This window comes from Pelodiscus sinensis, chromosome 14 (genome assembly GCF_052426305.1).
Source record: "Pelodiscus sinensis isolate ZL-2025 chromosome 14, ASM5242630v1, whole genome shotgun sequence".
NCBI lineage: Eukaryota > Metazoa > Chordata > Testudines > Trionychidae > Pelodiscus > Pelodiscus sinensis.
In genome coordinates, this window is record NC_143065.1 from 19715684 (window position 1) to 19727868 (window position 12185).

A 12185-nucleotide genomic window follows, 5' to 3' on the forward strand; every position below is an offset into this window, starting at 1 on the left:
TTTTTAAAAAAAATAATGTTAAAATAAATAAATTCAATCCTAGAATTCCCAATGACATTAACAAGCACGAGTCATTTAAAATGTTGAGGGTGGAGAACTGCAGAAGCAAAGCTTAGGAAGTCACATGCCCATTTCACTTCTTTCTGCTTTTCTAACCATTTGGCAAGACCAATCTGCTGATGTAGTAGCATCAGCAAGCAGTCTTTCCTCCTGGGACACAATGGCTTTGAATCTGGTCATCAGATTCAACCACTGATGCTTATGCCAAGGTTTGAACTGAAAAACCTATTGCAATGAAACTAAATGTATCAGTGGTCTAGTCTTCATAGCCTTATATTCTCCACTTATCTAATTTCTATTTAGAAAAATGATCTTGTAAATGAACAAATATCATCAACATACCTCATGTAAACATGTGTATTGCACATGATATGGAGCAACTTTCTCCTCTCCTTTTATTTCAACATTGATTTTTAACCTAATGGCACCAGAGACAGCAGATTTATCTGTTCGTTTTTCTGATGAAAAGAAAAATAATTGTTAATTATTACTAAGAATACATTTTTGTCAAAATAGAGAAACACCACTGCAGCACTAAAATTTGTTTTGATCCAAACGATGTTTTCTGAGCTACAGAAGTCCAGCTGTTGAGCAGAACATATATTGATTTTCATAGTTAGGAATTTCAAATGTAATGTCATTCTTGATATATTTGCAAACCTGAGCTTCCATATGGTCCAACTTATGAAGCAGAATATCTTACTGTGAAATAACAAATCTCCCATACCTTGCCATCCAAACAAACACAAAATACAGGCAGTCCCCGGGTTACGTACAAGATAGGGACTGTAGGTTTGTTCTTAAGTTGAATCTGTATGTAAGTCGGAACTGGCGTCCAGATTCAGCCGCTGCTGAAACTGACCGCCAGTTCTGACTTACATACAGAATCAACTTAAGAACCCCAGGCGTCCCCAAGTCAGCTGCTGCTGAAACTGATCAGCAGCTGATTCCAGGAAGCCCGGGGCAGAGCAACTCTGTCTCGGGCTTCCTGTAGTCAGCGCTGGTCAGTTTCAGCAGAAGCTGACTTGGGGACGCCTGGGGCAGAGCAGCTGGGGTGCTGCTGGGTTGCTCCAGTAGCGCTGCTCCTCAGTGCTACTGGACCAACCCAGCAGCACCCCATCTGCTCTGCCCCAGGCGTCCTGATTCAGCCGCTGCTGAAACTGACCAGCAGCGGCTAAATCAGGACCTGGGGCAGAGCAGCTGGGGTGCTGCCGGGTTGGTCCAGTAGTGCCCAGAGCGGCGCTGCAGGACCAATCGGCAGTGCCCCAGCTGCTCTGCCCCAGGGTCCAAAACAAAAGCCTGGTCTGCTGGGGGGGGCACACTAGCTGCGCCCCCCCTAGCAGACCAGGGACATGGGGAGCAGAGCCGCAGCGGCAGCGGGGTGCCACGCCTCTGAGGCTTTGCTCTGGCAAAGCCTCAGAGGCGTGGGACCCCGCCGCGGCTGCACCTTCAGTCCTGGTGCCTGTGGTCTGCTGGGGACGGTCCCCAGCAGACCACAGGCACCCGGACTGAAGCCGCAGCCGCAGCGCGGGAACCCACCCGGTGCCCCTGGTCTGCTGGAGACTGTCTCCAGCAGACCAGGGGCACCGGAGCATCTTACGAACGGGGCTTTCTCGCCCCGGAGCTCGCAGGTAGCAATCCGCCACCTCCGGGGCGAGAAAGCCCCATTCATAAGTGCGGATCCGACGTAAGTCGGATCCACGTAAGTCGGGGACTGCCTGTAGTACAAAAGTTTGTGTAGAACTTATTTTAAAAGCAAGAGGAAGACCAAGGACAGGGTAGGCCCACTGCTTAGTGAGGAGGGAGAAGCAGTAACAGGAAACTTGGAAATGGCGGAGATGCTCAATGACTTCTTTGTTTTGGTCTTCACCGAGAAGTCTGGAGGTGTGCCTAACGTAGTGAATACAAGCAGAGAGAGGGTAAGTTTAGAAGATAGGATACACAAAGAACAAGTTAAAAATCACTTAGGAAAGTTAGATGTCAGCAAGTCACCAGGTCCTGATGAAATGCATCCCAGGATACTCAAGGAACTGATAGAGGAGGTATCTGAGCCTTTAGCTATGATCTTTGAGATCTTTGAGGGGAGATTCCAGAAGACTGGAAAAGGGCAAATATTGTGCCCATCTATAAAAAGGGGAATAAGAACAACCCAGGAAACTACAGACCGGTCAGTTTAACATCTGTCCCAGGGAAGATAATGGAGCAGGTAATTAAGGAAATCATATGCAAACACTTGGAAGGTAATAAAGTGATAGGGAATAGCCAGCATGGGTTTGTGAAGAACAAGTCATGCCAAACTAATCTGATAGCTTTCTTTGATAAGATAACGAGCCTTGTGGATAAGGGAGAAGCGTGGATGTCATATACCTAGACTTTAGTAAGGCATTTGATACGGTCTCGCATGATATTCTTATTGATAAACTAGGCAAAGATAACTTAGATAGGGCCACGATAAGATGGGTGAATAATTGGCTGGATAACCGTAGTCAGAGAGTTGTTGTTAAAGGTTCTAAATCCTGCTGGAAAGGGATAACAAGTGGAGTTCCGCAAGGGTCTGTTTTGGGACCCGTACTGTTCAATATCTTCATCAATGATGTAGATATTGGGATAGAGAGTACGCTTATTAAGTTTGCAGATGATACCAAACTGGGTGGGGTTGTGACTTCTTTGGAGGATAGGGACATAATTCAAAATGACCTTAGCAAGTTAGAGAAATGGTCAGAGGGAAACAGGATGAGGTTTAATAAAGAGAAATGCAAAGTGCTCCATTTAGGAAGGAACAATCAGTTCCATACATACAAGATGGGAAGCGACTGTCTAGGAAGGAGCATGGCGGAAAGGGATCTAGGGGTCATAGTGGATCACAAGTTGAATATGAGTCAACAGTGTGATGCTGTTGCAAAAAAAGCAAATATGATTCTAGGTTGTATCAACAGGAGTGTTGTAAGCAAAACTCGTGAAGTCATTCTGCCGCTCTACTCTGCACTAGTTAGGCCTCAGCTGGAGTACTGTGTCCAGTTCTGGGCGCCACATTTCAAGAAAGATGTGGAGAAATTGGAAAGGGTACAGAGAAGAGCGACAAGAATGATTAAAGGTCTAGAGAACATGACCTATGAAGCCAGGCTTCATGAACTGGGCTTGTTCAGTTTGGAAAAAAGAAGATTAAGGGGGGACATGATAGCGGTTTTCAAATATCTAAAAGGGTGTCACAAGGAGGAAGGAGAAAATTTGTTCCTCTTGGTTTCTGAGGACAGGACAACGAGTAATGGGCTTAAAGTGCAGCAGGGGAGGTTTAGATTGGACATTAGGAAAAAATTCCTAACTGTCAGGGTGGTCAAATATTGGAATAAATTGCCAAGGGAGGTGGTGGAATCTCCCTCTCTGGAGATATTTAAGAACAGGTTAGATAGACATCTGTCAGGGATGGTGTAGATGGAGCTTGGTCCTGCCTTGAGGGTGGGGGGGCTGGACTCGATGACCTCTGGAGGTCCCTTCCAGTCCTATTATTCTATGATTCTATGAAAAGCAATGAGGTATTAATTATTATTTACTATTATTATTGGTTGCTGTTGTTGTTATTTCCTCATGGACATCCTCAACTTCACCAACAGACTCAAAGACCTCCGCCCCTGAGGGGAACTCCAAATTATGTGCATGGGCATGATTCCTCAACTGGGAATGAATGATACCAAAGAATAGATCTGGAGAACTTTGCACAAAGCCATCTACATTAGACTATCTAGTTATTAGTGCTCCTTGTGCCAGCTGTTCTTTGAGTTCACTTTTTATCCCAGTGTAGCCCAGCATTAAGCTGTTTCTTTAAATACATTTTTTGTACAATTCTGTGAAATGAATCATGAATGAAGGGAATGGTATCCCTTCTCCCAGTTCATGTGATCTGTAAGCATATGTATTACATTAGAATATATGATATGATATGAATGGAGAACTGGAAGGGACCTTGAAAGGTCATTGAGTCCAGTCCTCTGCCTTTACAGCAGGACCAAGTACCATCCCTGACCTATTTTTGTCCCAAATCCCTAAATGACATATAGAATGACATATACTATCCTTTTTAGATATTACAATTATCAAGAGCCACCTACAACATTTACTGCTGACGATGGGTAAAAGCTTTTTATTCTATGCTTTTTCTTTCTTTTCTCCAGCTATACAATGAGGATATGTATTTTCAACATTAAATTAAGCAACAATTTTTAAGGCATCAGTTTTGTCAGTTGCATGTATACAATTGTATCAATTTCATCCATTGAAAGATATTATGCAAATCTTCCAGGATAATTATGAACTTATCTTAATAAAAACTACTCTGTGTACAAATATAAAATAGCACATAGTTAAAAAAAAATGTTTAATTTGATGCAAAGAATCAAACAATTTTCTTTACATGTCCATATATTTTAATAGCTTAAAAAATGGTAAGTAGAACATTGGAGAAATAAAGGTATTACATTGTGTGATAAAGATTTTTTGTCCAGAAAACCCATATTCCGACTTTAGCAAATTCCTTGTTACATAATTTACCTTCACTGAGCAGACAATCTAGATAAATAGAAACATAACAATATTTACAAAACAAATAGAGGAAGGTAGGACTTGAGCTACAGGACATCTAGAGCACACAAACGTGCTTCCAGGGAAAAAAAGCTATATTGCATGATTATCTTTAAGTAAGCTAAAATCTGTTTCTAAACACAAAGATTTATTACTTGAACAAATACAAATTGGCACATTGTATGTAATCAGAGGCCTCATTTCTGTTAAATGGGAATAAATTAGAAGAGAGTCCAATGATAATAGAATAGCACAAGTGAAATGTCAAAGGAGAATGAGGTCTAGGGCTCTACATATGCTTATGTTAAAAGATAACGTGGTTATTACTTGATAGTCAGTAGGCAAATGCTTATATATAGTTTTCTGTGGATCTTTGAAGATTCATTTACTATCCAATGAGGTGTGAATGAAATGATATGAGGTGTTTATTTACACTGTCCTGAAAGCTGTAGCAAAATTATCCACCAGATCCTCTGAAATAATCTCATTTTGAATTAAATAAAACAAATATGTCATTTGGAGTAGGAATTGTTTTAATTGGCTGGCTAATTAATCTTTATACAATGTTTTATTTCTCTTAAGTGACTCAAAAGTGAGATCTAATTCCACCTTGATCTGAACCTGGAATCCAAAATGAGTATGTAATTTTATATATTAATATGGAGGCTAGCGGAAGCCCAGAGGTAGATATTGAATGAACATGGAATTACCTGCACTGTGGAGTTACCTGCACAAGTTGTATCATAGAACTTTTATCTGCCAACTAGTCCCAGTCATCTAATAATGCAATTGGAACCTGATTAAAACCATGCCAAGTGTTTTCTGTTCTTCTTTTGGCATACCTGGACAATTATTTATCTAAAATTTGACTTAAAAGTGAGCTCTACTTCCACCCCTTTAAACCTGGAATCCAAAACTGAGTATAATTTTATATATTAATGGGAGTGTTATTCTCATACAACAAATATGCATTACAAAGTTGACACCATTATACATGTTGAGAGTTAGGCTTAACTAATTTGAGAAGAAGTAATATAAAATGGTTAATACCTAAGTTGTACCATACATCCATTTCTCCGCTTAGTGTTCTCACTTCAATGATTGTTTGTCCCAGAAAGTCATCTGATTCCTTTTTGAAATGTTGCTTTACTCTAGATTTAATGTCATCATCTTCATCCCAGACTCTCACTTTTATTCTGTCTGTAGAGTTATGGCATTCACTGTAAAACAACACATAACAAAGAGAAGACTATACTACATTTTCCCAGACTTGAGAATTACTGTTTATTGTTACTTATTAGTTGTATTTTTGTAGTCCCCAGGAACTCCAGTCATTGACCATTGTGCTAGGTACTGTTGAAATACAGAATGAAGACAATCCCTGCCCAAAAAGCTTACAATATAAAACAAGAGACAACAGATGGTAGGGTGGATAAAGCAGAAGGAAGTGGGGAAAGCAAGCATCGGTACCTTTCAAAATGTTCTTTGACATTATACAGCATTTTAAGTGGTAAGAATTATTACTCTGAGAGCCAGTCAATAAGTAAATGAGACACACATTTTATTATATTTCATTTTAACTGTTGTTTGGGTGTCACAAAAATGCCTGTGGTAGATCAGTTGCCAAACATTTTAAGTATATGCATTATTATTATTGTTTTATTATTAAAATCACTGTTTTCTAAAATATTGATCAGCACCATGGACAAAGTCCCCATTGCATTTGTAGCATACAATCCAGTATTTAAATACAAAGTGGAAAATTATGTGAGAACATTTTCATAAGCATTACAGTTAAAAGATTTAAAACTCAAACAAAGCCATGGTAAAGATGAAAAAGAATTATTCTTTTATTTTCCTGCTTCCTAATTTACTGCCATGTCTTTTTCCTCCTGGAGCAATTCTAATTCCCATTCTGATATTCACCAGACTCAGAGAAGAGCATACAGGAGAGAGGCAGGACCACTTGTCCCATTGACCCTTGCTTTAGAATTCCTCCTCTTCTCTGATTATGGAGTTCTGACCCATATGGACTAAAGAGTTTTCCTCGAGTTTTCCCCATTCTGAAGCCCTCCTCCCATTTTCCCCAGATTCTGCTCCCTTTTGTTTCTCTTAGTGAATCATCCATCCTAGCAATGCATTTTAATTAATAAGGCTAACAAAGCATTTCAGCTCACATCTGCATGCAAAAGCCAGCATAATCAGTTGCTTGCATCTGACTGATATACCCCAAATATCATTGCTTCTCTTGCAGCTGCATTCAAGGATTAATTTAATTGGGGTAAGAAAAGATAAACCATTGTGGCTATTTCGGTGCTTGACCTATGTGGTTGAGTAGCGAAAATGTCTATTTGTCTTCAGAATGAATCTAAAAAGCCTGAAGAATATTTCCTGGTTGGCTGCATATCATAACTGGGGTGATAAGAGGTGCTTTTCAAATCACACAGTAGCTTGTGGTAAATCTAGGTCAATGACTAAACAAAACCAGCTTATTGTAGATTGGTGTTTGCAGTATCTGATTATCTGCTCTCTTTTTCTGAAGAAAGCCAATATAGTTCCTTGAGTGCAGCCATCCAGCTTATTAGACTGTACAATTTAAAATCATAGAGCTCGATGCTGAGGGTAACCATTAATATACATTGGCCTTAGTATGACTATTCATGTGAAAAAAGTGATTGTATGTGTAAGACTCTGCTGGACTGGATCCTTGTAAGGTAACTAAAGTGAGAGTTACAGCATTCTCCAACTTTCTGTCCTATAACAAGGTAGCATGCAATGGCAATTAAAAGGTCTTTCCTTCGCTGCATTTTTCAATTGGTATCAAGAGCCTGTTAATTAATTAGGAAAGTACAGTAGACTTCCGATAACCCGGAACCTATGGGACCTACGTGGTGCAGGATTATCATATATGCCGGAATATCAGGAGGTACTATAAACTGGTTATATATATACTGTATACATTATATACTGTATATAAAGAGTTCTTAACCCTTTTTATTGTGCATACTGTATACAGTATACTGTAATGTTTTCGGTTTTTTAAGCCTTTTTTACCCTTTTTGCTCAGTTCAGCTGCTGCCGCTGTTACCTTGTGACTCATTTTTTGCCGAAGCTCACTCACTAGGCTCTTGCCATTTTTATGCCGGACTATCAGGAGTGCCGGACTATTGGATGCCGGACTATTGGAGTTTTACTGTATTACAGTTATACATATTTTGGTTTGCTGTTCAGAGAGATGGATTAAATACCACAGGAGGTTTGCATGAGCTGGTGTAAAGGCTCTTATAACTCCATTGCTGCTTCTGGTATAGCAGGGGAAAAGTGGCATGTTGGAGAAAAGAGAATATGACCATGACAGTCCAATGTGACACCAATTCTTGTGTAATATTTGCTCCCATAGAGTTGATTGCTGCTAGCATAGCTAAGAATAGCATCAAGGATGCTCTTGGAGCTGAGACACCAGCCTTGAACTCAGCTTGAGGGGAGGGCAACTCTGATCTGCATACTGGATGCAATTTTGGTAGAACACCAGGATTGGCCCTCTGTTTATTAGTCACAGTGTAAGCCACCATTTTTGGGACTAATGTTTTGTCTACTGCATTTCTTTGTTCTAGAAGGCTAATAACGTCTCAAGATTTAGGAGGAACCAAAACACAATTCTCATTAGAAGTTAAATATGGATTAAACTACAACCTATCAATGTGCACCCCCTAGTAAAGGCAGAATCAGGTGGAGGCACTCATTCTAAATGTGTTCCTGGAATGTTATCCCATGAGTCTTTTTCAATGATTTGGAACTAAACTTATCAGAAAAAATTTCCTGACTCCATGAAATGCGTCTTTTTCTCTCTTCTGGATCTGAGTTTAGTGAGTTGTGGTGAGACATATTATTGTCTACCCCTGTGGTGCTCAAACTTTTCTCTGCCCCAGGGGATTGGAGTGTTGAGAGATGTGGAGTATGGGATCTAGCAGGAGGTTGGGGTTTGGAGTGGGGGGGGGTAGAGCTCCATCTGGGGGGCTCTGGGGTAGGACCATGGTGCTGGAGTATTAAAGGGGAGCGCAGCAGGAAGTATGAGTGTGGGAAGGGGACTCTGGGCTAGGGTTGGGGTGTGGAATGTGGGGTCCCAGTGGTACTTACTACAGTTCCCAGTAAATGACCTCCAGGTCCCTGTGACCCCTAGGTCACACCTTTGCTCACTGCATTTATGCCTGAAAGTGCAACCCCCACAGCTCCCATTAGTTGCTGTTTCTGGATAATAGGCACTGCAGAGGTGGCACTCAGGTGGGGGCAGACTGTGTGCCTAGGGACCACAGGGACCTGGTAGTTGCTTCTGGGAGCCAGGCGGAACCAGGGCAGAGAGGGAGACTGCTTTAGCCTGAGAGGAAGAGATGCTGAGAGGGAGGAGTTGATCAGCAAGGCCCGTGGATCACCTGGAATTCTCTTGCTGACCCCCTAGACAACTGTGAACTGCAGCATTTATACCAGCCTCATCACCCTGTATGAGCCCTTAGCCCCAGATCCAGCCCCTGCTCCATATGCTCAGGAGTTCCTAAAATCAGTGTGGTTCTGCAACGGAAGGAGGGACAGGAGCCCAGGCGGCGGAATAGTAGGTGTACAGCTCTATGGGGAGCCCTACAAGGCAGTAAGATTATGGGGAGACATACCACTGAGATTATGGAGGCTATGCCACTGCATGAATCTTCTTGACCTTCCTATGCCACAGACCGCATCTGGCACTATACTCCCTGGAGTGCTATAACCTACATATGAGACTGAGTCTGAGTGTGTGTGTGTGTGTGCGGAGGAGGGGGAATGACAGGAGGATACTCCCCTGCCATGCCTACCTTACTTTCCTGCTCAGTGCCCAGCCTATCCCGACTCTGAGGATAAAATTGGTCCCTTGCAAAAACATTTTCCTACAGCCACTCACTAGTAAGAAAAGATGAATGTGGGGCAGAGTATACTGAGAGGCGGCTAAGATGTGAATAGCTATTTAGAGCACAAAGATTCTCGGAACAGTTACATCCCAAACCCAAAAAGGTTACAGTACATTCTGATACTAAATGCTACATGAAAGTTTGTGTCATGGAGTAGGAGTACTCAGCTGCAATCTCACGCTTACAAAACGATTTACAGACATGAAAGATGCATCATTTGATGATTAGCTGTTCTGTTAATTCCTTCTGGGCACCTGGCATTGGTCACTGATGGAAGATAGGATACTGGGCTAAAGGGACCTTTGTTCTCACCCGGTATGGATTTTTTTTTATGAATACCTAATGCTCACATCACCCCTTTTCTGAGAGGTCACAGTGCAGCTTTGGATTACATACTATTATACGAGTAATCAATGTACTTACATAATAGTTATGTAAATGTAATGTAACCTACCCTGTCTCAACTCTACTGTATTTCCTTATGTTGTATATCAACATGCTCTTTTCAAACAACTCTCCAATGTCTCCATGCTCATCATCAGAAGCAAGTTGCTCACAGACCAGGCCACACAAACCCAAAGCAGCAACAGACAGTGCAATATCTGTGGACATACCTCTATTGCTAAGATGACCATCACCTCTACTCCTCCTACACCCACTTGTCAGGATTTAAAGATCCTAGACTTGCCTACCACGATGTGTGGCATACCACATGCAGTGCTCTACATCCCTCAATAACAACTGTATGGGTGAAATGAGACAAGTAGAAGCCGTTGAATGAACTCACACAGAAAAATGATAAAAACGCCATATCACACCTAAGCGTACACTTTTCAAAAATCAGCCATCACATCTGACCTCTCAGTTCTCAAGGGGACCTGCACAATGCCTTCAAAAGATGAGCCTGGAAGCTTAAATTCATAATTTTGCTTGAGGCTAAATAAATGGACTGAATAGACACACTGGATTTGTGGTTCATTACAATAATCTATAACCCACTAACACCCAATCCAAGCTTTTCAAATTCCTTCTTGTGACTAGAAAGTGTAAACTATCCGCTTCACCTTGAATGATCCCTTGAAATGTGTTAACTTCTCATGCTAAACAATCTGTTCCACTTTGTATTTAGTTGACACTATGAGTACATTTCCCAGACCTGCAGAAGAACTCTGTGTAAGCACAAAAATTTCTCCCTCCACAATTCCAATAAATGATATTAACTCCCCACCTTGTTTCTCTTTTAAATCTGAAAATAACCTTGTATAATGAGAAATTCTGTTTATCATTAATTTAAAGACCCTGGTAAGTAAACCAACAGACTGGACAAAGAAAAGGTTCTCTCTCTAGTCCAGCACACTCTGGTACAGCAACATCCATGGTCTAGCATGATAGTTAGCTGGATGTCCCGTCTTATGGGTGTAGCCAAGTTTCCCCACAGTCCCATAACATTTGTTTACATACACCAGATATTGCTCTCTGTGTTCTGTGCTGTTATTTAGGTCTAATTTATGCCTAAGTGTCTTCTAAGAGCTCAGTAAGCTGTGGAAGTATTGGTAATGCTGCTAGACAATATTGATTTCCTGTGGTTTGGCAAATTCTCTGGTTTGGTACCAGTCAGGTTCCAAGGGTGTAGGACTAGAGAGGTTCAAACTATAATCAAATTTTACTGAGAATGCAATTATATGCTGTTGTACAGAAACTAATTTATCTATCTGTGTTGAACAGATCAGTAGTTTAAACATAGAAACGTAGTTTTCTAATGATCTTTCAGAAGAACACTCTTATTGTCAGAGGAATTTCTTATTTTGGAACTTATACTTTAAAGCATCAGTTTTATATTGCTAAAAGGAAATCAATTTTGTGCAACATCTACATTTTCTTGATATTTCACATGAACTATACTTTATGCTTGTAAAAATGCAGGCACTAGTCAATAGATTAATAGAGGTTCGGGATGGGGCGAGTCTACAGCTTGTGATTGAGACTGATATTTAAATTTTCTGTTAAATTTCCAATCCTCAGAGACTTGGTAACATCTTTACCAGCCAACTTCCACTTATGCAAATTGCCACAGCTGCTTTGGAAACCACAAAAACTTTTCTTGTGGTTTATTCATTTAATTTAAATACAAATGTAATGAAATCATGAGCAAATTAATGTTATTCCTCACATATAACAATGATTAAACTCAAAAGCTACAAGAACCTAAGCTCTGGGGGATTCAACCTTTTGCATGAAACACTGTAATGATGCTTTCGCAATACATTTAGTGTGAATTTGTGTTAGTTACAAAAGGGCATTAAGTTTTCTGTTGAGAAGACGACCTGGGGGACAGAGACTTCACAGTCCCAACACCAATTAAAAGAGCTATGCAATCTGTAGAAATGTGGGAAGCTGCCAGACAAAGGATGGACTAGATGATTATGAAATACAGGTTGAATCTCTTGAGTCCAGTACCCTTGGGACTTGATTGGGGGTAAACCAGAGAATTTGCCAAACCACAGGAGGTCAATATTGTCTAGCAGCATTACCAACACTTCCACTGTATGCTGGGCTCTTGATAGAAATTGAAGGGTAAATTAGAGCTAAATAACAGAACAGAACACTAAGAGC

The 12185-nt window shown here is 40.8% G+C and overlaps 1 protein-coding gene across 1 annotated transcript in view; it reads right to left on the bottom strand.

Annotated features, from left to right (window-relative positions):
- The window catches only part of UNC13C (unc-13 homolog C), a 435134-nt gene that overhangs the window by 245377 nt on the left and 177572 nt on the right, over positions 1–12185 (bottom strand). The window contains exons 9-10 of the mRNA XM_075897272.2: positions 5686–5855; positions 403–518 (exon numbers count right to left, since the gene is read on the bottom strand). Coding sequence (XP_075753387.2) covers positions 403–518; positions 5686–5855 — 286 coding nt within the window. The remainder of the gene's footprint in view (positions 1–402; positions 519–5685; positions 5856–12185) is intronic.